The 18,156-nt window shown below is 44.7% G+C and overlaps 1 protein-coding gene across 1 annotated transcript; it reads right to left on the bottom strand.

Moving 5' to 3' along the window:
• Nucleotides 1–1,067: 1,067 nt before the first annotated feature.
• On the bottom strand, nucleotides 1,068–6,876 carry LOC109137026 (uncharacterized). The gene is made up of 2 exons (XM_027273175.1): nucleotides 3,503–6,876; nucleotides 1,068–3,388 (listed from the first exon to the last, which is right to left on the bottom strand). The coding sequence occupies exons 1-2, from the start codon at nucleotides 5,928–5,930 to the stop codon at nucleotides 1,902–1,904; spliced, it is 3,915 nt and encodes a 1,304-aa protein (XP_027128976.1). The 5' UTR covers nucleotides 5,931–6,876; the 3' UTR covers nucleotides 1,068–1,901.
• Nucleotides 6,877–18,156: the final 11,280 nt, after the last annotated feature.

Here is an 18,156-nt window from a genome sequence, read left to right as displayed (position 1 = left end):
ATCAAGCGCCATACGATTCTGTAAAGCTACAGTTTTGACTTCCTGCAGCTCCCTATGTTCAGCTAACATAGCTCTGCTGGAGGCATTGAGATGATTCTCCAGGACTTTAGACAGAGATTCAAGCTCCTGTTGAGTTATATACATACCGTACCAAGGCAAGAGGAAGCTGGCTATCTTTTGAGATGTTGAGATTTCTCTTTTATATTTATGTAGAGGCGGGTATAATGAAGCAATCTCAGCGGATTTCACTTCCCTGATCAAGGGAATTAGGTATGCTAAATAGCAGACGCCATGAAACAACTCATAGGGCATGCAGCGATAAGCTTTATCTCCACAGACTAGATACACTCTCTCAGGTAACGACGACTGTCTCAGAGTGACATTTACTACTGTATTACAACTGCTTTGTCCTAAATTATCAGGTCCGTCTCCTACTCCCTGAAAACACAAGGAAACATTTTGCAGCTCATGGGTGAACACCGGAGGCACATAAGTTGAGCAATCACGTTGTGGAGTTCGCTCCGTCTGTTGTGGCACTGAGCAGTTACGTTTCTGTATCTGAACTGACTCTATGGACCTAACACCGGACCACGGCTGCACAGAAACTAAGGCCTCCACCATTAAAGATGCAATATATGGTTGGGGAACACACACCTGATCTCCAAGAGGTTTTGAACAGTTTGTTTGGGCCAAAACTATTTGAACTCTATATTCAAAACCTAATTTCACATACATCTGTATATGAATAATGCGAAATAGTGTAGTATAATTGAAACCGCTCGGTAGGTACTGTTCATTAACTGTTTTAGCAACGTATAAGGCAATTTCAGCATTACGTGAATACTTTGCAGAATCTACAGGGTAGGCAGGAGTATAGCACTCATCTGCTTCATCTTCAAATCTCATGGCCAAATTATTCCAATTGAACATTTCATAATCCGTTCTAGTGAATGGAATTGGATGAGACATTGGTGAGTGTATGGACGAAGGCATATTTTGACATAGCCAACAGTTACTGAGATTACGATCACGAGCATAATCAACCATTAGACTGAGGGCCGAATTAGTTTTTTGCACTAGAGTTTGAGAAACTTCACCTGTACCTCCATCACGCCTTGTTGATTTAGGTTTGGCTGCCTCAAGTGTATTTATGGAAGAAAAATGACCAGCATAGAGAAACCTATCACCTTCATCCGCTTTTTCCTCATCAGAGGTTTTACAGCTGTGCGCCTCCCCTGGGAAATCTTGGTAATTAACATTCCACAATTTACAATCTGGGTCATTTTCCAATTGCAGTTTGGTGAAACACCACAGCTCCAGAGGTTCAATCATAGACACTGTAGGTGTGAATGTTACCTTCATTAACCTGGATGCACTCAACTCCGTCTTAATCAGAGCTTTATCATGCGTTTTCCACGACCATTTACCTTGGGAGAAAATCAAGGGGTGAGCAACATAACAATCATTCTCATCACATCTGTCAATTGGACATTCAAACACAACAGGCTTAACAGTTCGTTTAGTTCGTAAGAGAGCAGGAAATACAAATTTGTCAGTCTTTTCAAGCACTTTTCCTTTAAGTTCTCTTATAGCAACATCATCAACTTGTGTTTTTGCTATGTCAAGACTCACGTTGCTGCAGCTTCGACAGGAACCTGTCAAACTGTTCTCACGTTCAGAGTTGAGCTCAGTGTTCGCCTTTCCAAGAACACTCAGCAAAGAACGCCCCTCTTTTTGGGGTGAGGGGTCAATGACACCGACTGTGTCCTGAGCAGGAAAGCCTCCCTGCTCTTTGCTTTGCGGAGTCGGAGAGCCGTCCCGCTCCCCACGATCCAGAAAGCCCCGATCAGCTCCTTGTCCAAGCCTGGACAGTAGGAGGAAGACGAAAAGTAACCTCCCGGTTACTCGCCAGGGTTCAGCAGTCTTTCGCCAGCGGTTGGTGGAGCCAACCTGCATCTTGTGGCGTGAACCCATTCTGCTCTGCCCTCGACTTTTAGGGCAGTCCTAGTTGTCAGCAACACCTGGTAGGGACCTTTCCACCTGGGAGACAAAGACACTTTTTCCAGACATTTGATTAATACAAAATCTCCTTCCTTAAAAGGATGAATTGGCTCCTCAGAGGGCTTTGGGAGCCTGTCAGCTACCTGAAAATGATATTTTCTCAAAATTTCAGTTAGTCTTTTTACATATTCAGTCATAAACTCATCCGTCCAAAGCAGAGAAGTTTTGTGTGGTGTCAAAGGGGGACTTATCCCTGTGGACATTGGTCTCCCCATTAACACCTCATGAGGACTTAGTCCTGTTGTTGCGCTTGGTGCGCTTCGGATGGAATACAACACAATAGGCAGTGCATCAGGCCATTTTAGGCCTGTTGTCAGCACTGTTTTGGTCAACCGATCTTTGATAGTTGCGTTCATTCTCTCAACTTGACCAGAACTTTGTGGGTGATATGGAACATGTAACTGCCACTTGAACCCTAAGATATCTGACAGACCCTGCGTTATTCTTGATACAAAAGCCGGACCTCTGTCACTATCTATTCCCTGTGGCACTCCAAACCTAGGGATCACCTCTTTTAGCAGACACTTAACAACTGTTCGAGCGTCTTCTTTCCTTGTCGCGAAAGCCTCAACCCATTTTGAGAATCGATCTGTCACAACTAACAAATATTTGTAGCCTTGACAACTTGGCATATGTACAAAGTCTATTTGCAAATTTACAAAGGGACCTGTTGGAGGTTCCAGATGGTCATGCTTCACTGTGCTATTCTTCTTTCTGGTCTGTTGACACGTCATACAACTGTCTACAAGTGTTTGTGAGACTTGTGTAATGCCTGGTGCAAACCATTGTGAACGAATAACATCATTTATCACCCCTCTTCCTACATGTGTTGGTCCATGTGCCACACGTGCCAAGACATGTAGGAGAGCTCTTGGGCAAACTGGTCGCCCATCCGGGTGGAGCCACAAGCCAGACTCCGAATCAACTGCACAACCTTTACGCAACCAAAGACTTCTCTCCCTGTCATCAGCGTGATTTTGCATTTTCACGACATCATTAGCGGAAGGTACTGGAATTGGATTGACGGGTTGTGTGGAGGTATATTGATGGACCATGGAGGAGGAGGAAAGTGCGGCTTGTTTGGCTGCAGTATCAGCCATTGCATTTCCTTGTGAAACAGGATCATTTCCTTTAGTGTGGGCTGCACATTTTACAATCGCGAGCTGTGACGGGCGCAAAATAGCCTCTAATAGATCATTTACCAACGCGTGATGCTGTAATGGCTTACCAGAGGATGAGACAAAACCTCTCATTTTCCATAATTGTCCAAAGTCATGCGCAGCGCCGAATGCGTATCGCGAGTCAGTGTAGATAGTGGCAACTTTACCAGAAGCAAGTATGCAGGCTCTACTAAGAGCATACAGCTCAGCTGCTTGGGCTGAAGTTCCATGAGGCAAAGATCCTGCTTCAATGACTTCAGAATCATTTACTACTGCATAACCAGCCAAATGTACGTTGTCAGATGGTCTGCTAGCCGAACCATCAGTATAAAGAACCATATCAGAATTTGGTATCGGTGTTTGCAGCAGATCTGGTCTCGGAGATGTGCACATTTCAATAAGGGCGATACAGTCATGCTCATCATCTGTATCAATCAATGGTAGCAGAGTAGCTGGATTTATTGGAGGTGAGCGCTTTAAAGTTATGTGGGGACTTGAAAGAATTATTGCCTCGTAACCTGAGCGGCGTGCTGCTGTCATGTGCTGTGTTGCAGATGTGTTCAAAATGTGTAACACTGCATGTGGAACATGCACGACACAGTCATGAGCCAGTACAATGGGAGAAGATTTGTCGATCAAAATGGCAACAGCGGCCACTGCTCTTAGACAACCTGGCATACCGAGAACTACAGGGGTCAGTCGAGAGGAGTAGTACGCAACGGGACGATAATGAGAACCATGTTTCTGTACCAGAATGCCAGTGGCGAAGCCATCTCTCTCATGCACATGTAGATGGAACGGCTGATGATAGTCAGGCAAACCCAACGCTGGAGCCATTGTGAGAGCATTTTTCAGATCTTGAAAGGCTTTGTGCATTTCCTCAGTCCACTGTACCACGGGTGGAGCTGATTGCAGTGTGGCGGCTCTCAAAACAGAGTCCATAGTTGCATATTCAAAAATCCAGTGTCTGCAGTAATTAGCCATCCCCAGAAAAGAGAGCATCTGTTTCTTGGTTGCGGGGGGAGGCATGTTAACTAGCAGTTTCACCCTCTCCGGTGACAAAAGGCGTTGTCCATCCTTCAGAACATGACCCAAATATGTCACCTCTGGTCGACAGAATTGCAACTTTGCCAGCGACGCTCTGTGACCACACTCGGCCAGTCTCTGTAGCAGCAAGATAGAGTCTGTGTGGCAAGCTTCTTTTGATGGAGAAGCTATTAGGAGGTCATCAGCGTACTGCAAGAGAGTGGAGCCACCTGGCAGGTGGAGCCCATCTAGATCTCTTTTTACCGCCGCTGCATACACCGTGGGACTCTCGACAAAACCCTGTGGCAACCGTCGCCAAGTGTATTGCTTACCTTTGAATGTAAATGCAAACAGATACTGGCTATCTGGATGCAACGGTATCGAGAAAAATGCAGAACTCAGATCAACGACTGTGTAGTGCGTGGAGTTAGGTGGTAAAGAAGCTAAAATCGAATTGGTGTCAGGCACAATTGGAGCTGCAGGTACCACTATATTATTAATCGCTTGCAGGTCCTGCACGAACCGCCATTCATCAGGGCGATTTGCTTTGGGAATTGGTAAAATGGGAGTGTTACATGGGCTGGTGGTTTGAACTAGCACGTCTTGATCCAATAGAGACTGAATAACACTTTCAATTCCTACTACAGCTCTGTGAGGCAAATTGTATTGTCTAATCATAGGTAGCTTAGCATTAGGCTTAAGTGTGACTTTATGTGGCGGAGCCGAATTTACAAAACCCACATGATTTTTATGTTTAGCCCACAAAATAGGTGGAACCTCAGACAATTCAGAAGGAGGTCCATACTGTGTGGGAAAAGGCGGCTGGTGAGTAACAAATGTAGACATCGGTAATTGCATATGTTCATCTAAGGACAACATATACAGTTCCTCCCCTAAATATGTTACTGTTTGGTGTTGAGAAGCTGGTACAGCTTCTCTCAATGCCTGGCACTGAGCCACCATGTCTCCAAGGTGTTTCAGCTCACAGCCAGGTGTGACGGCCACAACGATATGTGGATATGAATTTTCAACATTAAACAACCTCTGCTGTTCACTAGATAGTTGGACTGGTATGGCACATCCCTGCGGACCAACAAACAAACATTGTTCACATTCTAACCCCTCTTGTTTATTTAAAAACCTGGAAACCGATTGTTTATACTGCTCAGAAGGGTTAAATGCTGCAGTACAATGACAATGCAAAAGAGGCCTCATTGTAGACATCAATGTTGCACATGTTGGAGATGATTTGGCGATTTTCTGAATATCTGAAACAGTGAAACTGGGAAGCATATTAAAACCTATCAATTCCCAGCAATACAAACTGTCTTCCGTACTCTGCAAAAACTGAAATGCTAGAGCGGCTTTTTCATCAGGGAGGGTCAAAAACAATCCATCCGGGGTGCACTGAATAGTAGCATGCAGTTTACAAAGCAGATCCCTCCCCATGAGATTAATTGGGCTTTTATCAGATATCAGAAAAGAATGCATCACTTCAGAGCCTTCAACAGTTATTTTAGTCCTCTGAGATAACGGTTCCGCAATGGGAACCCCGGAAACACCAACAGTGGTGATAAAGTTGGATGTAGGTGTGCATACATGCTCTGCAGTTTTTACAGTAGAAATAGTTGCTCCACTATCTACCAAAATTTCAACGGTATTTCCGTTAACTTGAACGGGCATTATCGGGTCTTCGGCGGGATTACTAGAAAGTTGAATAGTTGCAGCTTGAATATGAAATGGTTGTTCTGATCCCGCCCCTCCATGGCCTCCCTATGCTTGATTGTAATATGTTGGCTGCGTGTAAGCAGCTTGTGTGGGTGGGGCTGGAAGAGCAGGAAATGACGTAGTCGCTTGTGGAGCGGGTAGAGCCGGAAATGATGTAGTGGCTTGTTGTTGGTTCTGGTTATTGGATTTATTCCGACGACGACGACCGCTCTTACACTCTTTAGCCCAATGTCCCGCTGCACCGCATTTGTGACAATTTCCACGTTTCGGATTATCCCTGTTTTTGTTATTGTTTTGACCACCCTGCTGTCGTACATACTGCATCATTTGTTTTGAGCTAGGAGCATTATTACCAGTGGAGAAAACATCATTCCTATGCATAGCCATTATTTTGTTTATAGTTGACTTCCAGTCGTTGGTGCTCCAGTCAAGGACTGATAGTTTGTAAGCGGCTTGAACATTCGGTCTTAGATTTTGCACAAAAATTTGCACCATGAGACATTCATGTTCATCTCGCTTTATTCCAGCATTGATATCCCATGTTTGTATGAATCTCTGGATGAATTCCGGCACTGACTCTCTTGCTTCTTGAACGCAGTGAATTACCTTTGAAAAGTCAGCACGCTTTCGTGCACATTTGGTTATTGCATTTTTTGCTTCCACATTTAACCAATCAGTCAAGGTTTTGGTTGGGGGCCACTGGCCACCCTCAACAGCTTCAGGGAAAACAAACTCATCTTTACACATGATCCATTCGGTTTTGTATGTAAATCGGACCAATTGTTGAACATCAGGTATCAGACAGCTATAAACCGTACATACTTGTTCTAGCCAAATCCAATATTCATCTGGGCTTGTAATTGGATTGGGAGCTCTGCTTGTCATATCTATGATTTCAGAAGGAGTCCATGGTTTACGGACTGCTGTGCTGCCAATCATTATTTTAGGAGCATTTATTGGAGAAGCTTGTGATTCTTCTGAGATAGGGGTCTCTGATGTTATTTTTCTGTGGGTTTCTGTAACTCTGCTACTCCTAGTCAGATACCCTCTCATTGTGCCTCTCCTTCGTCTCGTGTGTGTTTCAGAAACAGCCTGCTTTGTTTTTGGTTTCACAGCCTGGACCTCCTCGTCACTAAGGTCTGTGTTAGGCTCCTCCTCTCTGGGCCTGGCTCGTTCTCCTTTCGAGTCTGATTCACTTGACTGTCTGCTGTCTTCCTTCTCCTGTCTCTGTCTGACCTTGACTAGTTTTTCTAAGTCTGCCGTCTCATCTTTATCTCTCTTTTCTTGCCTGATTCTCTCTTTTTCTCTGATCTCTTCCTGTTGCTTTCTCGCCCTATTTTCGCCTGCCTGAGCCTGCCTTGTCCTCTCTTCAGCGGCCTGTCTCTGTCTGTTCCTTTGTTCAGTGGCCTTTCTGACCCTTTCTTCTTCTACTGCAGCTGCTATTACAATTACTCGTCATCTGCTTTAGTTTGTGATGTGCTTGGTTGTTCATCTATCTCAGCATTGCAAGAGGGCCGACAGTGTTATCCCTACCTCGGCTAAAATATTCAACAAATCACGAGGAGCGGGAATTTTGGCTTGGCGCTTTGCCCAGCCATACATCATAGCTTTTGCACAATTTTCCAAATTATCAACATGTTGCTGCTTTATCTTAGCCATTTCTAAAGCTCTAGTTTGCAACTTAGCTTCTAGTACAGGCATATGAGAGGCAGTAACACATTTAGCAGTCAGATCAATCATCTTTCTTAAATCATCCGGTCCAATCTCGCAGCTTTTGTCACGCACTCTCACACCACATCTTTCACGGGCCACAGTCAACCACACTTGCATACACTCATTCATGTATCTGAAGTCCCAGGATGGATTTCCAACACTAGAGTTAACATTCATTTCAGCCATTTGCAGCTTCTCTCTCTCGAATGCTCCCTCATACGGCCACATGCCATTCGTCCATTCACACATAAGAGAAGTGAACGGAAACATGAAATCCCATCCTTTCAGTCTACCGATGAGTCCAGCTGGCACATGCGTCGAAAACATTGCTTTGAGTTGTGATATCTGGTCAGATGTGTATGTGTGTGTGCCTGCTCCGGCATGCTGCGTATCAATGACAGGTTGACCATCTAACGTCACGTCAGTTCTTCGATCTTCTACAGAAAGATGTTTTGTCTTTGACTTCGCTTTTGCTGAGTCAGTTTGCATGATTTCAGGTTTGTCTACTGCTTTGGACAGATCATCACCCATTTTCGCTTGCGCAGTAGGACATTACACATACAGACAAACAGATTTCAAACCACAATACAGCAGCATCAAAGGTCAGTCTCCACACCTTTCTAACTACAGCAGTGGTGATCTGAGGTGAAAGGATGAAAAATGTATTTCTTTTTCTCTCCCAGTGTATACACATTTAAAATCAACGTTTCCCAAAGGACACAGAGTAGATCCCCAATCTTGATTCAAACGAGGGTGTATTTAAACTCCCCCGAAAATGTCTTTTCTATAGTTTAAACCTCAGGTGGGTCTCTCTGTGCCGAGTGCAGCCCGAAACTGCCCCGGAAACAAACAGCCACGTAGTGGCAATGCAGTGGGTCATAAACCCAACCTGCCCCCCTTCAGATCCACACACTGTACACTGCTCTGTAATCAATTATTGTTACAGCTCCATTTATTCTTAAAGTCGTTTTTTACACCATTGTCAGCTTTCTTGATTTCTCACTTTAATCAATATGCCGAATTGAACATCTAACTGGGATGTTTGTATGACACATACGTTCCAAACAAAGCCAGAGGTTTCAGCCAGGACGTTGTCCCCAAGACACTGAAGCTCCTGACCCCCTGGTGGGTCTTAGATGTTTTTATATTCCAGGCAGATTAAATAAGCACATAGTTTTTTATGATTTCGTCAAACGCAGACATGGTAAGGCATAGTAATCCGCCTCTTATTGTCAAGATCAATACTAACTACCGAATAATATAATTACAAATTTTAGAGACCACCAGGGTACAGTAGAATGGGATTGACCCCACATTATAAAACAAGTCGTAAGCAACAGAATTAGTCAAAAATCATCCTTCAAACAAAGCAAGCGGTTTAGAGTTAATTCAACAATCAGAGAAAGGGGGGGGGGGGGGGGGGGGGGGGGGGGGGGGGGGGGGGGGGGGGGGGGGGGGGGGGGGGGGGGGGGGGGGGGGGGGGGGGGGGGGGGGGGGGGGGGGGGGGAAGGGGGGGGGGGTGAGACAATTTAAGAAGACCCCTCTTATGTACCAGCCAGTCATCCCGTTACCATGATGTGGTGAGTTTCCATTCAGGTCAACAAGGGCTGTTAAGATACCGTAAGATCCCCTACAACACAAAGGTGTTAAAGGAAGGTCACAGGGAGGTCACAGATCATGTGCAGATATGCCACGGGAGAGGAGAAGATCAAATTTATTTCACCTAGTAGATAAAACCTAGCAATAGAAGGGTTCCTAAACAATTGATTTAACCATTTTTATGAGGCAATTTCTTCTCTCTTTTAAATCAATCAACAACAATCATCGGTTGAAATCAAGACGCGCAAAATCTTCGACCCATGTACATTATGTACAGTAGAGGGTCACCACCATGGAGAGGTTCTAGCACATACGATGCATGGTGGCATGGAATCCATCTTCGTAGAACTTTTCCATGCATCGATATCTATCAGTTGCATATCATCAAACCCAAATTGTAACTTTGAACTTTTAAGCATGTATACATTACTGTGAAAACCATCATTGAAAATAGATTTTTAAAACTGATTCATAAAGGCAAGTTTCTAAATGAATTAAAATCAAACTCATCTTAGAATATAACAACCGTAAACCAGAATCATCACATAAAGTTAACCTAAATGGAACACAGAGATAACGAAAACATAGACACCATCCATTTACAGACCATAAGTCTCCTCTTCATCATTTTCACCAAGAGAAAGATCATCAGGTCAAAGCCTCGAATTCCTTTCCCCAAAACCCTCCAAATGATAAGACCGCTTACCACTGGATTGGCAACCTCTGGCGTATGCACACCTGGGGTGCTTGGACCACGACTTTGTTGTCTTCTTCACCATAGTTTAATCAATGAGATCATACAGTGCAGAGGAAAGAATAAGGAGTCCACCGACAAATAGAGTAGTCAAAAATTTAACTAACCCGGATCCCCATGACCCCAAGGTACCATAAAAAATCCCAAAGTTAAACCCATGTTTATCATGTAACTCTTGATACCTTGAGCTGTGTCATGCGCCATATCCATGACCTCAGCATCGCGTCGGAGATGTAGAGCAACATTCAGTACCAATAACTTTACAAGTTCCTCCCCTGTGCTGCCACAGGAGATCAAGCCGCAACGAGGTCGGTAAAGCTACAGTTTTGGACTTCCGCAGCTCCCATGTTCAGCTAACATAGCTCTGCTGGAGGCATTGAGATGACTCCAGGACTTTAGACAAGATTCAAGCTCCTGTTGAGTTAAGGACAGAACCGTACAAAGGCAAGAGGAAGCTGGCTATCTTTTTGAGATGTTGAGATGTTCCTCTTTATATTTATGTAGAGGCGGGTATATGAAGCAATCTCAGCGGATTTCACTCCCTGATCAGAGGGAATTAGGTATGCTAAATAGCAGACGCCTGAAACAACTCATAGGGCATGCAGCGATAGCTTTATCCCCAACTAGATTACAACTCTCTCAGGTAACACGACTGTCTCAGAGTGACATTTACTACTGTAGTTACAACTGCTTTGGTCCTAAATATCAGGTCCGTCTCCTAATCCGAAAACACAGAAACATTTTGCAGCTCATGGTGAACACCGAGGCACATAAGTTGAGCAATCACGTTGTGAGTTCGCTCCGTCTGTGTGTGCACTGAGCAGTTTACGTTTTCTGTATCTGAACTGACTCTATGGACCTAACACCGGACCACGGCTGCACAAAACTAAGGCCTCCACCATTAAAGAGGCAATATATGGTTGGGGAAACACACACCTGAATCTCCAAGAGGTTTTGAACAGTTTGTTTGGGCCAAAACTATTTGACTCTATATTTCAAAACCTAATTTCACATACACTGTATGAATAATGCGAAATAGTGTAATATAATTGAAACCGCTCGGTAGGTACTGTTGCATTAACTGTTTTAGCAACGTATAAGGCAATTTCAGCATTACGTGAATACTTGAAGAATCTACAGGGTAGGCAGGAGTATAGCACTCATCTGCTCCATCTTCAAATCTCATGGCCAAATTATTCCAATTGAACATTTCATAATCCTTTCTAGTGAATGGAATTGGATGAGACATGGTGAGTGTATGGACGAAGGCATATTTTGAACATAGCCAACAGTTTACTGAGAGTACGATCACGAGCATAATCAACCATAGACTGAGGGCCGAATTAGTTTTTTTGCACTAGAGTTTGAGAAACGGTCACTGTACCTCCATCACGCCTGTTGAGTTTAGGTTTGGCTGCCTCAAGTGTATGTATGGAGAAAAAATGAACAAGCAGAGAAACCTATCACCTTCATCCGCTTTCCTCAGCAAGAGGTGTTTTACATGCTGTGCGCCTCCCTGGGAATCTTGTAATTAACATTCCACAATTTACAATCTGGGTCATTTTCCAATTGCAGTTTGGTGAAACACCACAGCTCCAGAGGTCAATCATAGACACTGTAGGTGTGAATGTTACCTTCATTAACCTGGATGCACTCAACTCCGTCTTAATCAGAGCTTTATCATGCGTTTTCCACGACCATTTACCTTGGGAGAAAATCAAGGGGTAGCAACATAACAATCATTCTCATCACATCTGTCAATTGGACATTCAAACACAACAGGCTTAACAGTTCGTTTTAGTTCGTAAGAGAGCAGGAAATACAAATTTGTCAGTCTTTTCAAGCACGTTTCCTTAAGTTCTCTTATAGCAACATCATCAACTGTGTGTTGCTATGTCAAGACTCACGTTGCTGCAGCTTCGACGGAACCTGTCAAACTGTTCTCACGTCATGAGTTGAGCTCAGTGTTCGCCTTTCCAAGAACACTCAGCAAGAACGCCCCTCTTTTTGGGGTGAGGGGTCAATGACACGACTGTGTGCTGAGCAGGAAAGCCTCCCTGCTCTTTGCTTTGCGGAGTCGGAGAGCCCGTCCCGCTCCCCACGATCCAGAAAGCCCCGATCGCTCCTTGTCCAAGCCTGGACAGTAGGAGGAAGACGAAAAGTAACCTCCCGGTTTCTCGCAGGGGTTCAGCAGTCTTTCGCCAGCGGTTGGTGGAGCCAACCTGCATTTGTGGGTGAACCCATCCTGCTCTGCCCTCGACTTTTTAGGCAGTCCTAGTTGCCGCAACACCTGGTAGGGGACTGTTCCACCTGGGAGACAAAGACACTTTTTTCCAGACATTTGATTAATACAAATTCTCCTTCCTTAAAAGGATGAATTGGCTCCTCAGAGGGCGTTGGGAGCCTGTCAGCTACCTGAAAAGATATTTTCTAAAATTTCAGTTAGTCTTTTTACTATTCAGTCATAAACTCATCGGCCAAAGCAGAGAATTTTGTGTGGTGTCACAAAGGGGGACTTATCCCTGTGGACATTGGTCTCCCCATTAACAAAAAAACTCATGAGGGCTTAGTCCTGTTGTTGCTCGTTGGTGCGCTTCGTGGAATACAACACAATAGGCAGTGCATCAGGCCATTTTAGGCCTGTTGTCAGCACTGTTTTGGTCAACCGATCTTGGATAGTTGCGTTCATTCTCTCAACTTGACCAGAACTTTGTGGGTGATAATGGAACATGTAACTGCCACTTGAACCCTAAGATATCTGACAGACCCTGCGTTATCTGTGATACAAAGCGGACTCTGTCACTATCTATCCCGGTGGGCACTCTCAAAAACCTAGGGATCACCTCTTTAGCAGACACTTAACAACTGTTTCGAGCGTCTTCTTCCTTGTCGCGCAAGCCTCAACCATTTTGAGAATCGATCTGTCACAACTAACAAATATTTTGTAGCCTTGACAACTTGGCATATGTACAATCTATTTGCAAATTACAAAGGGACCTGTTGGAGGTTCCAGATGGTCAGGGCTCACTGTGCTATCTTCCTGTTCTGGTCTGTGACACGTCAGTACAACTGTCTACAAGTGTTTGTGAGACTTGTGTAATGCCTGGTGCAAACCATTGTGAACGAATAACATATTTATCACCCCCTTCCTACATGTGTTGGTCCATGTGCACAACGTGCAAGACATGTAGGAGAGCTCTTGGCAAACTGGTCGCCCATCCGGGTGGGAGCCACAAGCCCAGACTCCGAATCAACTGCACAACCTTTACGCAACCAAAGACTCTCTCCCTGTCATCACGTGATTTTGCATTTTCACGATCAGTTAGCGGAAGGTACTGGAATTGGATTGACGGGTTTGTGGAGGTTAGTGATGGCGCATGGAGGAGGAGGAAAGTGCGGCTTGTTTGGCTGCAGTATCAGCCATTGCATTCCTTGTGAAACAGGATCATTTCCTTAGTGTGGGCTGCACATTTTAACAATCGCGAGCTGTGACGGCGCAAATAGCCTGATAGATCATTTACCAACGCGTGATGCTGTAATGGCTTACCAGAGGATGAGACAAAACCTCTCTTTTCCATAATTGTCCAAAGTCATGCGCAGCGCCGAATGCGTATCGCGAGTCAGTGTAGATAGTGGCAACTTTACCAGAAGCAAGTATGCAGGCTCACTAGAGCATACAGCTCAGCTGCTTGGGCTGAAGTTCCATGAGGCAAGATCCTGCTCAATGACTTCAGAATCATTTACACTGCATAACAAGCCAAAATGTAACGTTGTCAGATGGTCTGCTAGCCGAACCATCAGTATAAGAACCATATCAAATTTGTATCGGTGTTTGCAGCAGATCGGTCTCGAGAGATTGCACATTCAATAAGGGCGATAAGTCATGCTCATCATCTGTATCAATCATGGTACAGAGTAGCTGGATTTATTGGAGGGAGCGCTTTAAAGTTATGTGGGGACTTGAAAGAATTATTGCCTCGTAACCTGAGCGGCGTGCTGCTGTCATGTGCTGTGTTGCAGATGTGTTCAAAATGTGTAACACGCAGTGGAACATGCACGACACAGTCATGAGCCAGTACAATGGGAGAAGATTTGGTCAATCAAAATGGCAACACGGCCACTGCTCTTAGACAACTGGCATACCGAGAACCACAGGGGTCAGTCGAGAGAAGTAGTACGCAACAGAACCGATAATGAAACCATGTTTCTGTACCAGAATGCCAGTGGCGAAGCCATCTCTCCATGCACATGTAGATGGAACGGCTGAGGATAGTCTAGCAAACCCAACGCTGGAGCCATTGTGAGAGCATTTTTCAGATCTGAAAGGCTTTGTTCAGTTCCTCAGTCCACTGACCACGGGTGGAGCTGATTGCAGTGTGGCGGCTCTCAAAACAGAGTCCATAGTTGCATATCAAAAATCCAGGTTCTGCAGTAAGTAGCCATCCCCAGAAAAGAGAGCATCTGTTTCTTGGTTGCGGGGGAGGCATGTTACTAGCAGTTTCCACCCTCTCCGGGAAAAAGGCGTTGTCCATCTTCAGAACAGACCCAAAATGTCACCTCTGGTCGACAGAATTGCAACTTTGCCAGCGACGCTCTGTGGACCACACCGCCGGCCAGTCTCTGTTAGGCAGCAAGATAGAGTCTATGTGGCAAGCTCTTTTGATGGAGAACTATTAGGAGGTCATCAGCGTACTGAAGAGAGTGGAGCCACCTGGCAGGTGGAGCCCATCTAGATCCTGTTTAACCGCCGCTGCATACACCGTGGGAGCTCTCGACAAAACCCTGTGGCACCGTCCCAAGTGTAATTGCTTACTTTGATGTAAATGCAAACAGATACTGGCTATCGTGGATGCAACGTAGTCGAGAAAAATGCAGAACTCAGATCAACGACTGTGTAGTGCGTGGAGTTAGGTGTAAAGAAGCTAAAATCGATTGGTGTCAGGCACAATTGGAGCTGCAGGTACACGACTATTATTAATCGCTTGCAGGTCCTGCACGAACCGCCATTCATCAGGGCGATTTGCCTTTGGGATTGGTAAAAATGGGAGTGGTTACATGGGCTAGTGGTTTGAACTAGCACGTCTTGACCAATAGAGACTGAATAAACACTTTCAATTCCTACTACAGCTCTGTGAGGCAATGGTATGTCTAATCATAGGGTAGCTTAGCATTAGGCTTAAGTGTGACTTGTATGTGTGGAGCCGAATTTACAAACCCACATGATTTTATGTTTAGCCCACAAAATAGGTGGAACCTCAGACAATTCAGAGGAGGTCCATACTTGGTGGGAAAAGAGCGGCTGGTGAGTAACAAATGTAGACATCGGTAATTGCATATGTTTTCATCAAGGACACATATACAGTTCCTCCCCAAATATGTTACTGTTTTGGTGTTGAAAGCTGGTACAGCTTCTTTCAATCCTGGCACGAGCCACACCATGTCTCCAAGGTGTTTCAGCTCACAGCCAGGTGTGACGGCCACAACGATATTGGAATGAATTTCACATTAAACAACCCTCTGTTCACAGATAGTTGGACTGGTATGGCACATCCCTGCGGACCAACAAACAAACATTGTTCACATTCTAACCCTCTTGTTTATTTAAAAACCTGGAAACCGATTGTTTATACTGCCAGAAGGGTTAAATGCTGCAGTACAATGGACAATGCAAAAAGAGGCCGCATTGTAGACATAATGTTTCACATGTTGGAGATGATTGGCGATTTCTGAATATCTGAAACATTGAAACTGGGAAGCATATTAAAACCCTATCAGTTCCCAGCAATACAAACTGTCTTCCGTACTCTGCAAAAACTGAAATGCTAGAGCGGCTTTTCATCAGGGAGGGTCAAAACAATCCATCCGGAGTGCACGAATATAGCATGAGTTTACAAGCAGATCCCTCCCCCATGAGATAATTGGGCTTTTATCAGATATCAGAAAAGAATGCATCACTTCAGAGCCTTCAACAGTATTTTAGTCCTCTGAGATAACGTTTCCGCAATGGGAACCCCGAAACCCAACAGTGGTGATAAAAGTTTGGATGTAGGTGTGCATACATGCTCTGCAGTTTTTACAGTAGAAATAGTTCTCCACTATCTACCAAAATTTCAACGGTAAGTTTCCCGTTAACTTGAACGGGCATATCGGGTCTTCGGCGGGATCTAGAAGTTGAATAGTTTGCAGCTTGAATATGAAATGGTTGTTCTGATCCCGCCGCCCTATGCCTACCTAGCTTGATTGTAATAGTTGGCTGCGTGTAACGCTCGTTGGGTGGGGCTGGAAGAGCAGGAAATGACGTAGTCCTTGTGGAGCGGGTAGAGCCGGAATGATGTAGTGGCTTGTTTGTTGGTTCTGGTTAGTGGATTTATTCCGACGACGACGACCGCTCTTACACGCTTTTTAGCCCAATGTCCCGCTGCAGCCGCATTTGGACAATTTCCACGTTTCGGATTAACCTGTTTTTGTTATGTTTTGACCACCCTGCTGTCGTAGATACTGCATCATTTGTTTTGAGACTAGGAGCATTAATTACCAGCGGAGAAACACATTCCTATGCATAGCCATTATTTTTGTTTATAGTTGACTTCCAGTCGTTGGTGCCCAGTCAAGGACTGATAGTTTGTAGCAAACCCAAAGATCACACCCCAAATACTATACGCCCCAGAATTAGTCAAAGAGAATGTCTTTGACTCTTGGAGGTGTTATTGTCAACATATTCTAGTCTGGGGACACAGATGTCCGCTTACGCAGATTGGAACGGCAACAACAAGCTATCTATTATGACTAAGAAGGCAGCAACAGGCCTCTTGACCCTGGCCACTACAGTGTTGAGATATGGTGGCACCTAGTCAAAGACAAACAATTAATACTGCCGAGGACCACAAGGCTCACACGTGGCCTCACCAACTAAGGATAGAAAATTCCATAACAACGGGGAAAGTCCGGGGGCTCTGGCTGGTGAAACCAGTCCGGCAAGCAGGTAAACAGGCTATGAAGCGACGAACCAGATATGAGTTGCCGGTAGCCGGGCTGTCACCAGCTGGCGGAACCTAGAGGAGCCAGAAGCTGAACTCGTGGTCGGGTACAGAAGGCAGGGTTGGTTTCCGGGATTCCGGCGAAACAGGTTAGTCCAAGACAGGCAGAGTCGGCAACAAGAGATCTGATCTGCTTGATTAGATAAATACTGGCTTGATTGGTGATGGGAAGCAGGTGAGTCAGGCAGGTGAGGGGAGTTGGCCTGAATGGAAAAGTACTGAGAGGCAGGTGAGAGAGGAGTAGACTGTGACACCGAAAATACACAGCATGCGGAAAGGCTGCAGAACGGCTCCGCTCCGGAACGACTGCATACTCCACTGTCCGCCAACTCACACATGATTCGTTTGTGATGCGCTCAGGTGCGTCTCCGCCGGCTACCAAGCGTCGCGAGAACGTACGTGATCTCGCGAATTCATGCATAATCGCGCGATATTGCTGGCTGTAGTCTCTTTGACTCATGCAATGGCATTCCACGCTGCATCTTTTTTCTGGTGTCCTTATAAAAAGGATGTGAGTGTCATAAATGATAGATTGATTTTGGACCTCCAGAATTTGAAAATCAACCGGGGTTTTATTTTGTATTTTGTAGCTGATTTCCTTCCCCGCACAATCTGCTCTGTGCTGATTTTATGCACCGTGCTCCGGCGTCCGTGAAAAATAGAAGCTTTATGTGTGACGGAGGGCTGCCGGTCGCCACAGTCATTCCGGAGCCGTTACGCATGCAGTGTATTTTAGCCTTGATAGTTACATGAGCATGCACCCCTGAGTGAGGGATTCTGCTAACCATGTCTTGTATTAAATGTTTAATTATTATATTTATAAAATTGTGTATTTAATGTTATTTTAAATTAAATGTTCAATTATTCTATTTATATAAAGCTGCTTTTTAAGTGTTAAATCATACCATAACTGTGTGTTTTTTCATTTTAAATGAAATGTTAAATCATTATATTATAAAATGTTGTACTTATTGTGATTTTAAATTAATGTTCAATAATATATTAATAAAATTGTGTATTCAAAGTGATTTTAAGTTAAGATAAGCTTTGCGCAGGACTGCCTGATGGAAGAGGGTTG

The sequence above is a fragment of the Larimichthys crocea genome, chromosome XXI (assembly GCF_000972845.2).
Source record: "Larimichthys crocea isolate SSNF chromosome XXI, L_crocea_2.0, whole genome shotgun sequence".
Lineage (NCBI taxonomy): Eukaryota > Metazoa > Chordata > Actinopteri > Sciaenidae > Larimichthys > Larimichthys crocea.
This window is presented reverse-complemented; position numbering and strand designations above follow the sequence as displayed.